The sequence below is a fragment of the Salarias fasciatus genome, chromosome 13 (genome assembly GCF_902148845.1).
Source record: "Salarias fasciatus chromosome 13, fSalaFa1.1, whole genome shotgun sequence".
In the NCBI taxonomy this organism is placed as follows: Eukaryota; Metazoa; Chordata; class Actinopteri; order Blenniiformes; family Blenniidae; genus Salarias; species Salarias fasciatus.
In genome coordinates this window covers 9684725-9703894 of record NC_043757.1, presented here as the reverse complement: position 1 = coordinate 9703894, position 19170 = coordinate 9684725, and the positions used below count along the sequence as shown (strand labels likewise).

General features: G+C 40.8%; 1 protein-coding gene across 1 annotated transcript; it reads right to left on the bottom strand.

The window, feature by feature from the left end:
- Nucleotides 1-10341: 10341 nt before the first annotated feature.
- c1d (C1D nuclear receptor corepressor) lies at nt 10342-12474 on the bottom strand. The gene is given in 8 exon segments (XM_030106924.1): nt 10342-11060; nt 11133-11188; nt 11599-11616; nt 11619-11639; nt 11642-11663; nt 12339-12400; nt 12403-12423; nt 12426-12474. Coding segments are annotated over 8 exon segments (456 nt in total). The 3' UTR covers nt 10342-10853.
- Nucleotides 12475-19170: the final 6696 nt, after the last annotated feature.

Genomic DNA, 19170 nt, shown 5'->3' with positions numbered 1-19170 from the left:
CAGCCCTCCAACCATCTGGGAAAGTTCGGCTGAGGAAGATGAATGTGAAGCGCTGCCAGGAAACACCTTTTGCATGGTTTAGCCGTCATTTTTATGGAAAATGATTCTTCGTGCAGTTTGATTCTTTTTAAGTAAAAATGACATTTTAAAGTTGTTTCAAAGGGTAAATTAGACATAATTGTCAAGAAAAAATGTAAAAGTTCCAGAATGTGGCTCACGGGGCTAATTGATGATCCATCATCAGACTTATCCAATAAAACAACTTTAAGTAAATGCCAGGCGTCCAAAAGCATCGTGCTCCCATAAAACCCTGCCTGACTCTGCAGAACCGCACCGGGCAGCTCCCAGGTGTCAATGCATAAAAGTCTGTGCTTTTGGTGTTGATGCTTATTAAAGACACAACACTCCCATCAACTGACTGTAGACTGTATGTGTTGTGTGGATTTTAGAGGTTTGATCTCCCAGACAAAATACTTGCTTTTGCGTGGCTCTAATTCGTCAGTTCATTCATGTTCACTGTGTGCATACTGCAAGGTTAAAGTTACTCAAGGCCAAGAAAAAATATGAATCAACAGATGGAAGCAGGTACAGTGGAAATGCTGGATATGAGGAAAATTATGAAATGATCTTCTCTTTTCTCTCTATTTCTTCCAAGTTCTTGTTCACACAATAACTTGTGCCATGCTGTGACTTTGAAATAGTTCTCTGAGCCTTTGTTTGAATTTTTTTTTCACAAAGCATATCCTCATTTCCAAACCTGCAGATCATCCAAGATATCAAAATTAAACAAACACACAGAGAGCCAACAGGCATGTTCAGCGTCACATTTCAGTAAACACTCGGGAGTTTGTGATGAACTTTTTTGAAATCTGTATCCCCGACCCACACAAAGACACATGCACACCATCAAACCGTCCTAAACACAACAGGAATAAGGACTTGGAGAAGACTTGCGGACATGGAGAGCAGCGGCCACTCAACAAAACAAGAAACTGTTTGAGAGCCATGTAACCTCAAATGCACTGAATTCCATCCATCGTCTTCACCAACTTTGCTCAAGTAGGAAGGAGCTTGAAGACAACACAGGACTGTCTCTGTCTGTTTCCACAAAAGAGTAACCTATATGAGCAAATACAGTATATTGCATGCATGCACACACACACACACACAGGTACAGTTTCCCACTTGCCCGCACTGCTGCTGACACTGTGAGAACGGGGTCACACCTGTGCAGGCTGGCAGGGGTGATAAACGATGTTGCTTTAAACTCTGGAGACCGTCATTTTTGGGAGCCACTGTTTACCCTCCTGTGAAGTATAATGGGGCCCTTTGAAGGCCGGCGCGCCCGGGACAGAGGCTGCCCTCTGTCTGCCGCTGTGAGCGGAGGAGGAACTCGCCCCTTGATTACCTAATGACACATTCTGCTTCGATTTGCTGTAATAGGACAGGGCAGCCCTCTGACATTAGGTCTGGCATTTCCTACTCTGGCCGCTCTCGAAAGTTTCTCACAGTTTTCTCCAGTCGAATCAAATCAATCAGTTTGTTGCAGCTTCTTCTTTCTTTGAAGATTTTCCTTCAACACCTGTAATGTGTCAATTCTTCCACTTTCAGTGCAAATTAAGTCATGCAGTTACCTGATGTCCTTTTTTTATTGCAAGGAAAAAAAAACAGCTTTTTGTCAACAATCGGACAAATGCATAGAATGTTTAATGCTCATACAGTGGAAGCAGCATTTCATGCATTTCACTCATCGTCCGGGCAGAAGTCTTGTGACAGAGCTTGTTGTATCAGACATCAGAGCTGCCTTTTCATGGTCGTTTGGAGAAGTCATGAGTAGATCCTCTTACCACCTCTCTTATCAGATGAGGTTGCATATCTGGGCGCTCCTGCTTATTTGTCTTTTGGGCCTGAAGCGATAAAGTGACGCGAGAATGACAGTCTAGACTGCAGCTGTCTCAGTGTGAAGCATTCCAAAGCTTCACCGAAAAACACTGAAATCTCTGAGCCAAGCGGACACACACACACACACACACACGCCCATACATAGAATGTACATACACTCATGCAAAACTCAAGTAATGATTGCGAACCACACATGCAGATCCAGGCAGGAACTGTACACACATGCAGGCGTACGCGTGTGTACGTCCATGTACAATCAAGTAATGCAAATGCATGCATGTACTCGATCAGACACAATGAAGCCCTGCATATACACAAAAAATACACACAGTGGTGCATACACACACCCACATGCACACACAGGCATGCCCATAAAGCCACATGCACAGAAATAACAGTCAATTGATGCCAATCCAAGCATGCAGTGGCTGTCTACCAGATTGTGATTAGTCCGTTCTGCCTGCAGCAAGTGGAGCACAGCACATACACATTTTCCTTCACATTCGTTATGCTGGGGAATTTGTGCACTTTAATAGACAGTCAGGGTGTTATATCAACTATGTGTTCAGGTTTTCAGCGTATACAATGCAATATGATTATTGTTCATGTTCAGATTAAAACTAGAGTCGGTGAACACAAAAGAAACTAAGTCTGAACTTTATGTTTTGACAAAGTGGGAGAAAGTCCAAGAAGCAAAGTTATGTGTCTACACGCGTTTACATTTTAGACAGTTTCCAGTAATTGACTTGAGTATCTTTAAATAGTTGTCACTCTGGATAGAAAATAAAGAGCATGTATAGCAGCGGACAAAAAACACAACAACACAACCCTGGAAGAGAAACATGTAATTTCTCCACAGCATAAACTTTTTGTTTCATTGAGAAAAAAATGCAAATCAAGTCACTTCCCTCCAGCGAAACAACCCCAGGGGAAAGTTGCAACCAGAACAAATGGGTTTAAACGGTAACATGCAGCAGCAGTCTCCTGAGACCATGGTGCATTGCGGCTGTCATTCATCACAGTGCCGCAGCACAACGCAGGACTTCCACAACTATTACTCCTGCCATTAAACTCCCGCTATTGTTGTCGTTTTCTTGTGTGATAAGGGTGATTACAGGCCAAGCGAGGGCTAATCTTCTGTGATCTGCTCTGCGGTAGGAAGAAAAGCAAACCTAAGCACGCCACTCAAGCCTGACGGGAGGAAAAAAGGCCTGAACTGCTGTGTTTGACTGCCTCCCTGTGGAGGATCCCAGACAGTGTGGATGAAGCCTCTCAGTCCTCTGAAGCCAAGGAATCCCTGGAGGTTTCATCATTTATTAAATCTGTAAATGTTGCAAATGTGATTAATTCAAGAAGATATTGTGTTGCAGGGATTTGTCATATTGGATTATTTCTTATGCGTCAAAGAGGATTTGTCTTGTGTGATAGTCAATGAATTAATAGACTCTCTTATTATTTGTCCCATTTGAGAATTGAAGCTCTTGTTTGGAATAGCTTGAAGTTTTAAAAATGTATTATTTGGCAGCTCAGACTCCTTCTTATTCCTCGTTTGATTTCCATCCGTGCAGCATTGGACTTTTGCATTGTGTTTAATAGCCACTGATCACCTGTGGCCTACATGGTGCTACATGGTGATCATCCTCTGAGGGAGATGAGCGTCCATATGGGCAGAGGTTTTCTGTGTATATGTTCTCTCTGAGTTTATTCCCGTTTTCCTTTACAGTGACTGTAAAATTGCCCGTAGCTGTAAATGTGCATCTGTATGTTTGTGTCTCTCTATGTTGGACTGCACCTTCGCCTAAAGTCAGCTGAGATGAGTTCCAGTTGGAGAGATTGGATATAGAAGATGAACAAATGGATGGATGAGCACATGTACAGTCTGATGGGGAAGTAGTGTCTAACACTTCTGAATCATGACGAAAAGAACATTGTGTGTGTACATAATTCACTGTGATTTCCCTGAACAATTAAAAAAGTGCATTTGGTTAAATGTTCAATACAACATAACTGTACTTCAATTCACTGAATATAAGCTTTTATTGAGCATATTTTCCTCAATTTCACATAATCCCAGAACTGACAGTACAGTCTTCATGGCAGATTTGCCTCACTAAAGTTTATAGAGGCCACAGGTTAACTCTTTTTATATTCAGACTAGGTGTCAGTAAGCTAACAGAACTGTCTTTACTGGACAGATGTTGGCAGATGTTTATGCTTTGAGCACATCTTTTACTCACCCTGACAGTCTCTAAAGCGATGTGGGATTTAGAGGGTCAGATGACATTCTCACTTCTGTATGTTACAAAAAGTCTTAAAAGTGATGTAAATATTGAGCAGGTCAGCTCATCATCCCTTCACTTCCCCGGCAGTCCAGTCAAGTACAGTATATGGACACAGCGCTGCTCTCACAAGCTCTTTTAAACTCTCAGGCTACATCATTCACATCATCATAAAAGCGGAGGCCCTTCATCACTTTACAGTACCCAGCGCTGCCGTTAGCCCCGGGCGCTCACATCCAGGCCCGCAGCCGTCCGCCCCACGCAGGCTGTAAACCTCAGCTCCCAACGTCCGGGGGAAGAGGGATGAAGGGGGTTATTGATGCGCCATAAACCCCGCTATTTTATCGATGCAGAGAGGAAACCAGCCATCCATCTCCAGCAGGTTTGTCTCTTTTGAGGAAAAACTGAGGAGAAGCGGGAGGTGCTGTATGTCTTCCTGCGTTGGCACAGAGGCGTCATAAACGGGGAGAAGAATTCAATTTACAATTTGGACAAGCAGGAGAAAATTTCCCATGTGTTTGGGAAAAAAAGAATTTGATTAAGATCAACAACCGCACCTTTATATGAGGTCAGTGCACTCCTGAATGCAGAGAACATGGACAAAAACAACACTACACTACAACTAACAGATACCGTTATTAAGTCATTCATTTTGCCCTGTTGGCAAAGAAAAAATTAAAAATGAAATGAAATGTAGTTGTCAAAAACGGCCCTGATGCTGTCAGCAAAACGTCACAATGTGGTTCAAACCGTCTGCATTAAGCCCACCCAAACATGTTCCCGTAAGCTTTTATATGATAACGTGACTCCAGTTTTATCTCCTGCACTGGGAGGAAAGTGACAGCCAGACGTTTTACAGGAGAATGACAACCACCTCTCCTTTCTCCTGCCCACATGTTGCGTCTCCCACACATATGAAGGAGTCCTGCTGTCGTCCTCGGCCTCAGCCTGCAGCGCGCCTCCTTCACGCACGCTGTGCATTCATTGATGCTGCACTGTCTGGCTTGTTATCACTGCACATTAATAAAAACACACCCAAACATGAAAAAGCGCGCTCACTGGTGCTTGTGCACGTCTGGATGAGAAAACCTTTTTACACACACACACACCCCAAAAAAAAAAAAAAAAAAAAAAAACACCGCCGCACACTAAAGTCCTGAGGGCGATCGTTTGTCATGTGGAGAGGAATCTTCAGTCATGCTCCTTACGCTGAAGGCTCAGACTTAAGGCATTCCTCTGGAAATTTATGTCCAAACAGCTGTGGTCTCATCCGCCTCTGAACGGACCGAGAAGACAACGCTGTTCCAGGAATTATGAGGGGCATCCAATCCATTACACACCTCCAATCAAATCCAAGTGTACGTATGTGCACAAGCAAGCCATTATGCGTATGTGTGTGTGTCTTTGTATGTCTCTCAGCATGTGTAACAGGGAGCGTTTTCCTGCTTTCACAGTGTGCTCGCAGCTGCTTAAACTCCATCCGTGTGTGTGCATGTGCTCGTGTGCTTGTGCGCAAAAGAACTCAGAGATGGTTTTGTGCTCAGCTCTTTGATGCCTGGACGGTTATCCCGAGGCTTTATGCATCGGAAGGCCATGGTCTAAAGGGGAAAAGCCCTGATTTCACATTGCAGCCATATGGACGGTTGCATTTTCCATCTTGCGCAGGTCCAAACCCAGAGGTAAACATCAGGCCGGGGTAATAGATGAGCTCCTCCAACAGCCACGGAGTCTGAAAGGCAGTGACTTCATCATAAAGCTGGTCTGCACATGGGACAGAGAGACGATAAATTCAAAAAAACTTTAATTATCCCTTCACAAGTTCTTGAAAGCAGCTTCCTTTTGATTATTGACACATTTGGAAATGCTGGAACTGGTCAGGGAAACCACAACTGCTTCAAGGCACCTCTCAGAAGAACGGGGACGTTCGCTCACCGGGGAAAATAAATAGTTTGCTGAAACCTGTCAGGCCAAACGTGACTTACTCACCAAGAGGTATTTCTTTGTAGATTTTCTTTGTGTGTGTGTGTAGATTGAGAACACAGGGTAATGTAAAGAATGGAAACTCAATGAAGTGCGATGATGATGTGATGTGTTTAGTGAGGAGGGTTCAAGGCCTCGCTGGGTGGATGCTTTCAGCATGGCGTCATTTTCTGCTATGGCCAAACCCCAGTGGGACGTACAGTGGTGGGGGAGAACGGCAGAGGAGCGAGAGTTCAAAGAAGGAGAGGAGGAAAGCAGAGAAGGAAGATACATTACAGCTTCTTTTGTCATTGTTTTCTGCTTTTTGAAAATCTCCAGGTACTGCTGCTCCTTTTTATCCAAAGATTTGCAAAGTCCAGCCTTCCAAGTGAGAATTATTAGATTTGAACCGAACAACAGACTTGCTCATGGGACAAGTCTGTTGTTCAGTTCAAATCTAACACATGACAGGATAAAAAGACAGTAAAGGCGTGTTCTGACCTTAAAAAAAAATAATTAACGCAAGCTAACATTTTAGTTTGATTGACACTGTTGGTCATGAACCCTTTTAGTTCATCAACCTCTAAAAGCACAACATTGTGTTTAAAGCTCAGCTGGACGGCTGACATGGGGTGAAGGCAGGGTGGATCCTGGACATGCTGTCAGTCCGTCACAGGAAAACCACACAGATACAGAAAGACAGTCATACACTCACATTCACACCCCGATCACCACACACACACACACACACACACACACACACACACCTGAACCAGGGATTTTCTCTTCATGCCACAATGCATGCAGGTTTCAATAGTTATTTAAAAAAAAAGTGCAGTTTTTAAACTGCCAAAAAAAAACCTGCAAGGAGTGTAATTTGTACATATGAACACTGCGGAGGGCCGAACTCCTGTCTCACCTGTGACTCCTGGAAGGAACCATTTGTGTCAGCGCCGTGACGAGGGGCCTGACTGAAATGAAAACACTGCCTTCGTGACTAATCAGTGGCTTTGTCAGCGGGTTAAGCTGAATAGGAAGAGGCACAAATGACTGCATGGAATTCCCGACGTGTCAGACAGCATAAAGCAGCAACTCCACTTCTTCACCCACTTTCACTCATTCACAGAAAGGAAACTTTTAGAGATTCGATCTTGCTTATAGACAGAGTGCAGAGGTGGTGAACTTCAGCTTTCTGGATAATAAAATGCAAGTAACACTATGGATAACTATATATATATTTTTACTCCATTCATTAAATGAGGAGGACATCTCCTACTGTTCTTCATAAAGGAACATTTTATACCTTAAAGATTTCATCGAGAGTTCATTCTTTTTAAAGAACATGTTTTAGAACTGAATGTTACATTAATTCAATGAAGACACGTAACAAAAAATTCTCTTCTCCACAGTGATTGTGGGGCTTTGGTGTTTTAATAAGATGGACATTCTTTGAGGTTACTCATTTCATCGAACTCACAACATACCAGCACTTCAATATATAATTTTCTCTGCTGTGTTTGATCAATTTAGTTTTCCAGGTAGCTTCAGTCAATCAAACTTTATCTACACTGGCATGACAAAACTTTTCAACTCTGTGAAAATTCTTGATTTTCCACATTAATCATCCAGACAATGCGAAACTGATTCAAAGTCACAAGTAATAAAGCACCGCCAGGAAATGGTCAACCGCCATCGAGAAGCTGCAAAATAAGAGAAGCATTAAAATTCGAATCAAGCATTGATGGGATGTTTGTTGAACTCTTCACTGAGATTATCAAAAATGGTTTGGTATGAAAGTACTGGACAAATCCTGGGAAGATGCAGGAGATTTATGGAGCACATCGAGACAGAAAGTCTTCAAGACTTCCTACATCACTGATCACCGACACCCAGATGATGCTGTGAAGGCAGGGAAGAAGAACTTCCAGAGAAGAAAATATGTTGGACAACAAGTGCCAGCCAAAGCATCAAGAAAAATCAAGAAAAAGTTAAGTGAGGAATGGACACAAAGGATGGGAAATAATGACCGGATCAATGAACAAGAGTATCAGATGGCAGAACAGATGGACATATGGTATGTTGCTTGAGAATACAGTAGTGCACTGACAACGTCCATCAAGGGACAAAAAAAAAACAGCGACGATGTACGCAATCCAACACAAACTGCTTCAAACACACAGCATAGATTTCATCATGGCAAAGACCAAGAACAGCTTCATCTATTCAGGAGCTGGAGAAGTCTGGCAAGAAAGGCTGCTTCTCCCTTCATCTCGCCTGAGAAGTCATTTGGTCTGATGCCTTTCACCTCGGTGTAATATAAACTTCCTCACGCAAGCTGCTCAACAAACAGCATAAATAAACAACCGCGGGACAAAAGCGGGGCTCGGAGCTTGTTAAGGCTACAATTCAGCATTGAGAAGTTTGTTTGTTCAAATTTGCTCGCGCGGTGACCTAACTCCTTTATACCGAGCACATGTGTGGAAGAGGGCACGGCGAGGTGGGGGAGGGGGAGGGAAACCTGGAAAAATCCATATTTTTCCAATATGCAGACGGGGCTGTTCATCAGGCAGAGTTTGACACACGCTTTGAACAGAGTTGAAACAACAACTCGGTGGAAAAAGTCAAAAGATGGAGTAGGAGGGTTTTGGCTAAACAAATGTCATTTTTGGACTCAGCTGCCGGGAGGATGAGAAACGGAAAGATGATGAAAAGAATGAAAAGATACATTCCTGAGACTCTAACTCACTGCTTCAGTTTCCTGGGCTTGATTAGAGGGATGCAGTGACTTGCGGGTGCATTAAGATTAAGATCTCAGCCGACCAGAGGGAATTACAAAAGGAAGCTATATGGGCGTCTTATCAAATGTGACATTGGTTTTTTCTAAGAGGAAGTCTCATTACAGTCTGTGCAGTTATGGAGCTCCAGCGCTCGTAGTGTTTGTGATGGTTACAGAGCGCACTTTGTAATCAAAAGGTTGCAGGATTGACCCACGGAAAGGCCTGGCTAAATTGCTACCATGAATAAAAAAAACACTAGAACACTTTCTTTAAAGGTTTGACTTCATTTCTCATGGATCCAAATAAAACAGGAGTTCATTAATTCCTGTTTTTTGACATCCGCCACGACTCCTCATCCCACTGAGTTGTCTGTGAAGGTATCGGGCCTCACCCGCCCTGATAAGCCATCCGGGAGAGCTTAATATACAGCCGCTAATCCCCCATATGAGACGGCTCAGGGATTTGACTGAGCACTTCAATGGTCACCCCCACAATTAGAGTCCACCTGGTACGTCCCAGTGGATGATTGACTGACATTAGCCCAGGACCTTTTGGGGCTCTGCTCGACTTCCGAACATGCGGTGGACTAGACAGTGAAGAAGGTGGACAGAAAATGCAAACTGACGACCTCAGCATCATTTCAGACATTCAAGGAAAACTTTCTTCATAAATTTATCCTACAAGAGGTATCCAGGTATTTTTTTAAGGAAAACCCAGGCACAGCATGATTAACAAAAGAACATGCAAATTGTAAATACATCAATGAAAAAAAAACAGTAATATCACATAGAGACAGTGATATTTATCTATTCCAATTTAAAAATTATATACATCTTTTTATAACTCTTTAAAATGTCAAATAAGTTTCTTAATAAAAAGCAAATAGAAAGCAACAAATAAATATAAAGCAAACATGAATATATTGCCTGATTTTACTCACCTAAATTAAAAATAATAGTCTGTGCTATTATTATTTACAACATGGTGAGACTGATCAATGTCCTTGTGGAGAGGGAGCCCCAGGCCACTCAGTGCTCTCAAATACAGAGAAATAACCCCAGTTTTGGTTCACTGTTCTGGTTCTGTCAGCCTTTTAAAAAAAAAAAATAACCCCAGTTTGAGTTCAGGTGGACTAAACCTGCAGGTACCCTCCCAGAGTTTAAAACCAAGCATCAGGTGTTAATGTGAGAGTGATATGTCAGTTTTCTCTATTTCTTCCTCTCTGTCTAACTGTCTCACATCTTTGTCCAGAGTCCGCTCGGATCAAGCAGTAAGAAGATGGATGGAAGGAAGGAAGCAAACCTGTTCAGGATGCCAAAAGTCATCAACCAGCTGGGATCATCTGTCTGTAACCTGCCTGTCACCCTAACTCTGTCAAAGTGGGCAAAGAAGATGAATGAAATGATCCACTGAATTACGGTAAACATATTTTAAAAAAATTTATTTGAAAAGTTATGGAAGGAAAACTACAAGCATGGACTTATGAAATTGACCATAAATGTGTATTCAGGTGTTAGTAAGCAGGGTAGAAAGGGCTGGTATCCATGACAACAACTTAAACCTGATGAGTTTATCTACCATTAAATGTTAAAGGGTAGAAAAAGATCTGAGAAACTGATAACGTTCCTTTGACCAACCAATTTGGATCAAAATGCGGAGCAATTTATTGTATCAATACGACAAAATACCTTAAAAACAAAGATTGCCATGTTAAAAACAATCTCCATAAAAAAAAAAATTAATTGGGAGACCGATACAGACACAGAAGCTGACTCAAAGCTACAATCCCATTCTGAAACAGCTTCTTGAAATGCTCTGTATGAAATGTGGTCTTGTGCGATGATCCATCAAGAAGCCATAAGCTTTGACTTTGCGTGTTGCATTTCATTGCTCTTGTCCAAACTGAACGAAAGCAGTTTTTAAAACGTCCTTTGTTTCAGTTCGCCTTTGAACGCTTCGAACTTGGAGCGTCAGGTTTTGTATCTGCCGTTTTCTTGGATCCCTTCTCTTTCCTTGAATCTTTGTCGTCTGGTTCATAAAGTGCATTCCGGACGAAGCGTGAAGCTGCTCCTTTATCCAGACGGGCTGCTTTCTTCTTGTCTGTGATCTCCTTGACCCTGTTCATATAAGTCCTTATTCGCTCCTGAAAAAAACAACAGTGAGAAGATGAACGATAAGCTGAGCTCGGAGTGAGTAAAGCAAAAAAGGTACATACCAGTTCCTGTTTGATTCCATGTTCTCTGGGATTCACTCCTTGTGTGACCAAGTACACTTACAAACAAAAACACAGTAAGAATTGTATTACTCTCTTAAAAAAAAAAAAAAAAGAAAATCCATCTTTGTTTGTGAAAACAAATATATTGGAGGACAATTTCAAAGTTCATAAAGTACAAGGACTGTCAAACATAACTCATATGTTAATGTTGCTTCTATCTGGTGATGAATGTAAAATGATTTCAAAAGTTGTTAAGAAGGAATACAAACTACATAAAAAGTGGAAATAGATATATGAGCAGAAACAGATTTATTCTTGCTTTTTGGTAGATTTTTTTTCACCAAAGAAAAACTGAAACAACATAGGCATACTAAGTAAACTAACCTAATTACAAGCACATTCTCAGTTTTTAAATTAATACTTTAAACTATAGCATTGTCCATGATAATTCCAAAGAAAAACTTACTCCAGAATAATGAATTCAGGTGTAGGCAGACATCAGGTCCACTTGGCTTGATCCAAAGGGTCCAGCTGGCAATGAAACAAAGTTTCAACTTGAAGAAAACATCTTAACATCTGTATTTTCCTTTTTGTATGTAAATGGAGCTTTATTCTTTTCAGAGCAAATAAAATGCAACGTTCATTCTAACTTTCAAATAACTTGTAAGAGGTAAAAGAGGTAACTTCATTTAGGTTGGTTTTTTCTGTTGTGCTGCCACAAAATGATCAACTCTGAGTTTATGGAATGTTTTCATGGAAAACAATATGGGTGTACATGAAAAACTGATCACCCCAATACTTCATGAAATTTGCATTATTTTGTATTATAATGAAGGTACATTCAGGTTCAAATGATCGAAAACAGTGTTTTATGTCAACATGAGTGTCACATGAGTACACCCTGTTTCTCAGAAGTTAAGAATGCCACTTAAACTTCACAACATCTCATTCATGCTCACATCAAACATGCTGTTTCATGTGACAGAATTAATTGATCTTATACACTCCTGCTAAACTACCTTTATAAAATGTGAAGCAATGTTTGGCAGGGACATTTTACATCACCTAAAGCACACACCTGGAATCCTTATTGGTTATGTAAAACCTAAATATAGAAATAAATAAATATTGTGCAAATTTTTCCCTTTCAGATAAGATAAGGATGACGTAAAAACAGCAAAGCAGGAGTCAGAAGGTGCTCTGTACCTTCTGCTGCAGGTCATTTCTGGGTATCGAGATTAACTTCTCGATCATGCTCTTCATGGAGTGACTGAGGAGTCGAAACCCGTCGCTGCTCGTCTATCTCGTGAGGATAATCCTCCGTGATGCTCCCCGTCTCCATGTTCCTGTGAAGAAGTCAAATTCATTCATTCACCATGAGACTCCAGCCAGAAGCTAACTGGAAGCTAACTGGCTAATAAGACACGTAAACAGAAGACAACGCGAACACTCCACTGAGCAGGAATGAGACGTATATAAATCACACAACAAACAATAACGGCAAGTTAGCTTCAAATATGATGTTTTGGGTGTGCGTATGACACAAAAATACTTTACTCATCTCGTATTTACCTCTTCCAGACAGCACGCTTCACACTACCGGATGTGACGTTGCCGAACACCAGGAAGATTGATCTGGTTCTATAGCGCCGCCTGTCGTTTGGAGGATGCAAACATAGTTTGTTTTTATTTTAATTTTACAGTACTTATTTACAACAAAAATAAAATATTCTTATTTTTTGCATCCTCAGCAAAGGCAAAAATTATTATAATTTATTAATGAAAAAATTTAAATAACCAAACTGTTGGACAATTAAAAAAAAGTGTGAGAACAAAGACGTACGGTTTGATTGTAAATTCTCTTCTTCTTCTTCTCTTCTTCTTTTCTTCTTCTTTTTTTTCTTTTCTTCTTCTTCTTCTTCTTCTTCTTCTTCTTCTTCAATCAAAAGCTCAATGCTTCCCATTTTTTTCAAATATTGTTTTGGGGACTTTTTTTAAGTATCACAATACTACTTGGAATGGTAATTATTTTCAAAATATTAACTTTGTTATTTTTTGAAGAAGTAGCTAGTTACTACAACTAATTACCTTTTGAATTCAACTTACTCAACAAGTCTACCTATACTGCCTTTACGTATATGTCTGCGTCTCTGCAGGTCAGTGTTTATTTATACATGTCAATATCAACTTGTCTGCTTTTACAAGTCAGTGTGTACTTTTACATAATGTCTACTAACACTGATCATTATCAATTTTCTACTTGTACAAATCCATGTCGGTCACTTATGTAATGCGGAAGTGCCAGTGAGCCCGACCGTCGCTATGGCAACCACGCTGTGGTCAGTGAGGCGGCATCGTGTTTCTGTATGTCTGCAGCTTGAACCGAAAAGAAGCAGAATAGACTTTGATCCATGGATAACTGTGATCTGGAGAAACTCGGTGTGTCCGCCGGGGAGCTCGCGCCGCCGTTCACACCTGAAGTGACAGACTACACGGTGACAGTGGAGAGCAGTGTCAACACACTGACCCTCGACCTGATCACCAGTGACCGTGGCGCTTCATACAGCATTGTGAGAGACATCCTGCAAGCTGGACGTCTGGCCCAAGTTTCCTTTCCCACCTGTGTTAACCCAGTGTTCAATGTTTCAGCTCTCTGATGGCGGCTCCCGCACCGTGAAGCTGAAGGACGGGCTGAACAGAGTACAGATCGAGGTGGCAGCTGAGGATGGCACCCTGAGAAAATACAGTCTGGAAATCAGCAAACTGTCAGCAAAGACTGCAGAGCTCAGTGGTCTGAGTCTGGAAGGAAATGTTTCTCTTCAGCCTGAGTTCAATTCCAAGATCTTTGAATACAACAGTGAGTATAATTATCACTGCTATTTACAATACTTTGTCTCCTACAGACTAATAAACAATACGTTTGTAAATTGTGTGTAAAGTTTGCTCAAATTGAGTAGATAATTAGAATATCCATCATCTGTAATAATATAATAATAATAATATATAATAATATAATAATAATAATAATAATAAAAACTTGTAGATCAGTATGAAAGCTACATATAATCTAAACAATAAGTTACTTTTAGTGAAGGTGTTTTAAGGAACCATTTAACTTAATTCTATCTATCTAGCTAGCTACCTAGTTGTCTGTATGTTAAAGTCTTATCATAAATACTGTAAACCAAAAATACATCCACCCGTTCATTACAAAAAGAAAAGAAAATTACACAGAACACCAATATGTACTGAGAAAACACATAAAAACACTCAAATTGCAGAAATGTAACTCATAAGGTTTGAAAATATATGCACTAAAAGTCCATAATTTGATAACTAAATTTTACTTACCTAGATTGGTATAGAGGAGGAATGACAGGAGAAATACATTTTAGAAAGGCACTGAACCTTAAAAACCTCTTCATATGGTTTGGAATTCAATTAGTTTTGAAGGCAAACGCACAGCCAGTTCTGGACAACTTGTTATCCATGGAAGGGGAATTTCATTATATTATACTGTTATACTTATGTTATACTATTATACTATATAATGCTTTTAGCAGGAGTCTCAATAAATTAAAGGAAAACTGACTCTACAATACAAATTGCAAAAATTAAATGCAACGTGTGAAAAGGAAATTCAATTTAGAACACATTAGTGTTTAGTATTGATCTTTCCCTCGTTGTGAACGTTCTTTTCCCAGGTGTTTTCCATTTTACTGTGACAAGGTGACTCTGCTCCCCGAGGTGGCAGACAGAAACATAACAGTTACAGTAGATGGGGGGAGCGGCCCTCAGGCGATCCCTTTGAATTTTGGAGACACTGTGGTTGAGGTCTCAGTGCGCTCAGCAGATGGCGCTGTTTCACAGGTACGAGCACACATGAATAGATGACTGTGCATAATCAGGCCAGCAGCTTTGATGTGACTCAAAGTTGCAAGTGTGTTCAAATACCTCTGAAAATGTGAAATATGGTCTATAATATATAATACAATGTAATACTTTCGTTTCAGGAATGCAGTTTGTTTGTTTCCTGTTTCACAAAGCTGATTTCTGCTGCAGCACAGATTGCCTTTGTTCTACCTGATGTCTGTTTAACCTGGTCAGGTGTACAAAGTACTGGTGACTCGAGAGTTGTTTCCCATGGCTGTGACCTTCAGCGATGTGACGCAGCAGCTGGAGTACCAATGTCCTGTCCCTGAATGTTTTTTACAGGCCCGTGTCAATCAACTTCAGGTGAGATGTGAACGCTCGGCCCTAAACAGCCTAATAGAAAGCACTAATCATGGAAAAATATAGCGGTTTCACATTGAATTAAAGTAGAGAACCTTGGCTTCAGTACAAACACAACTTCAACAATACCTACATGAATTTCCAGCCTCGTTCAGGGTCATTTCATAAACCCATTCACTGAATTTGTCATGTCCATACACTCTTAAACTCGCACCACCTTGTTCTCTGTGCTTCTGTTCTTACATTATTTCACACTGGTTTGTCACTTCAACAAAGATATGGTCACTCTCTGGGTTGTAAGAGCAGAAACTAGACCTGGTTTAACCTCTGTTCCAGATATTTTTTCATGTGCCTAAATATCTTGAAGGTTAAGCATGATGTCATGTAATCTGCACATTCTACTCTTTTATTATGGATTAATAGTTGCTGTGTGGATAAAATCTTCTTTCTTCATATTTGCAGTAGCCCAAAGAACATATTCTCGAGACCTTATATTGAGATGCTGGCACGAAGATCAAAAGTGGACCCGCTCAGCGGCCGTCCCCTGGGAGACAGCTGGAGGGTCGCTGAACCGGACCTTGACAGGAGGATGTCGGCTTCACTGGTCAAGTGTCTCTTCTTTTATCGAGGTGCAACTTGGAGTCTCTGCTCCTCAGAAGAAAATCTGTCTGAACAGAGCCGCTGTGGAGGCAAAGTTGCTATTTGTTGAATTGAAGGTCAGTGGGCAGTGTAATTGACCTGCTATTATTTCGGCCCACAGCCAAGCAAAAAGCAAGTGGCACAGAGAGGAGGAAGGTAGTAGCCTGCTAACCTTTCAAGGCCGAGAATGTCACGTCAGTCGATGCATAAAAGAGAAGTCGCCGAAAGAATTATTGAATTATTTCTGCCTCCAGAGTGGCTCTTACTATGAGAAATTCTTGTGCAACTAAATTGTTAATATGCAGGTTGAACTCTGCCTCACCTCTCCACAGTCACACAACCTATACTATCATGTGACATGATGGTCCTGTAGACAAAGATTATGTTGCTGTAATGAGGGGGATGTTATTACTTAACTAAAACCTTGCGTAACGAGCTGCCATTGGATGCAGGATGGAGGTTGCATTTGGATTTTGATGCTATCAGGTTTGTATTTTCTATTTTTTCTAACCAACCTCACTGACCAAAAGACAGCAGGCTGAACTGGAGGTGGCAGAGCTGAGGATGTTGAGAATTTTTCTGTTCTGGATGAAAGTTTTGTAATGGTAAAAGTTTTATCTGGGTCTTTGATTGCATTTTATTTATTTTTATTTTTTTTTATTTTAATTCAACAAAGGATGTGACAGTGTGCTCAAACTGTCTGAGCTGGGGTCACACTCTCTGGACTGTCCACACAGGCCCTCAGGGGAACTGGATGCAAAGGTCAGTATGAAAGATTAAGTAGCACTCTGCAAAGCAACGATCACTGGTATTGACTGCGGCTCCATTCATCCTTTATTTACAAGTCAGTGCTCCTTTCACAGTAAATAAGAGCTGGTTTAACCTCTGCAGTTAAAGCAGCTCCTGTTAATAAAAGTATTCATAGATTCTAGATGCAATGTTTCAGGGGTTTATAGTTGCTTATACTTACATATTATAGACAACAGTAAATGTTTTTGTCTAATAAATGTACCTCTTTTAGGAAGTGACAGAGACAGATTGGTTTAAGACAAACTTTGCATCATCCAAATGTCTGGCGACAGAGATGGATCACATTTGTGAGGTAATTATCTGACTATAGATTATCATATTAAGCTATGAGATATTGTGAGATATTGGTGGTTGATGTTGATTACCACTTCTACTGTAATAAGCTTCAAAATTTTTCACAAGACCACTTTAAAGCTGGTTGCTTCGATTTAAACTTGACTGCTTGGCGCTTGGCCTGTTTTATTTGTCTGTTCCAGCTGCGTAACTGGGAGAAAAAACTACAACTGACAGCAGGGGTGGACAGTGTGGATAAACTTTGTTCGTTGGCCCAGGAGCAAGTGAAACTCTACAGGAAAAACCGGCCAAAACCAGGCATGAAACAGTTTGTTTAACCAATAGAGCGTTTACTAGGTTAGTAAAGAGAATCCAAATGATCAAAATTTACTCACAATTTTTAATTCCCACTGTAATTCAACCATCATTTTACACTTAATAAATCCTTGTGCTATTTTCTTTGGGTGATGCTCAACAAATCCAGGTTAGACAGACAATAAATCTTTTAAATATATAATTTAAAAAATCTGCACCTGGTACTTTTAAAGTGTTGACTAATCCATCTAAACTGATAGAAGGTTTCTGGATTTCCCATAGATAATTAACACAACAGTCTGTTGAGTATTGAAAAGCACTTTTAGCTGGAGGACATTTTCCCAGCCCTGTTCTGGCAGAGCAGCTCAACCCCAGCTTTTAAAAAATACATGAAAATGGGCTAGTTAGTGGTTGCCTCTGAAACTTCCTCTTCCATCTGACGTGCCAGGCACTCAAGTTACTGCTCGGATTTTCTCAGCTACTTGTGCCTTGCTAATTGTTTGATGACTCTGAGAAGTGACATTTGAGACTGATCCCAGACGACTGAATGAGAGTCACTGGAACTGAAGGGAGAAGTAGCGCCGGGCCTGTGGGTGTGTGTGTGTGTGAGAGAGAGAGAGAGAGAGAGAGAGAGACTTGAAATATAAACAAGCTTTCCTCCTCTTGTACCACATCAGGTTCACACAGGGTGATGAATAAAAACCAGCGTTCAGTTTGACCTCTTGTCTCGCGATGCCGCAGAACACAAAGGCGATAATGCATCACATCAACGTGGCCCCAGTTTAAAACTGACTGCATGCTTCCATGCATGGCCCGCAGAACACGCTCGCACACGTCTTTACTGTAGCTTGCGCCAGTAAAAAGTATTTCATCATAGCAGTAGCGGCTAAATGACTCTGCCAGGCAGGTTTTGTAATATTCCCTGGAATAATAAAATTTTAAAGCTGTGACATCCGCGAGGTCTAACAGATAAAGAACGCTCTTGCTCGGGGAAGTTACTCTCTCTGAATATTTCATGCTAAAGACGCATCCAATCATCGGAGAGTGAACGAGCAGACAGCTTAATGGAAGACCGTTTTATTTGTAATTATGCAAGATCCTGCACAAGATTTCTACGATGAAAATAAAATCATTTCATCTCAAAGTCATACTTGGTGTGCAAAACCCAGTAGCCAATTTCAAATAGCTTGTTGTCTGTTGCTGCTCCAGAATCTGAGATGAAAGGTAAATTCAGTTCAAATATACACTGTGAATTAGTTATGACTGAAGGTTTTAAAATGTTAAGCATTAAATACTTGAGACACTAAAGTTGAGCAAACTGATCCAGCATAGAGAGAGAGAGACTGTCACACACATTTCTATTAATAAATAGCCTCAAAAATATGTTTTTAGACTGTAGGAAGAAACTCGATTTCTCAGTGAATACATTCATGTGCACAGGGAGAACATGCAAACTCCACATAAGAGCCTAAACAAGCTGAGAGGTCCAAATTCTAACACTGTCCCACTGTACTCTTGTGACTTTTAAGTTGATCCAATATTTTGGAGGTTTGTTTGATTAGATTAGTTAATACTGAGTCGATATGTTCCTCATGATCTGTGGATCAAGTTAAAGTGACTTAAGTCCTGAAGTCACTTAATGCTTTATCGACAAATCAGAGGATTGTAAAATCCATCCCTTGACTTGACCATGATGTTCTCCACTGTCTTGGTGTTCAGATCTCCGGCAGCCGTATATAAATAAATACATAAAAGTGTTGTTTTATTG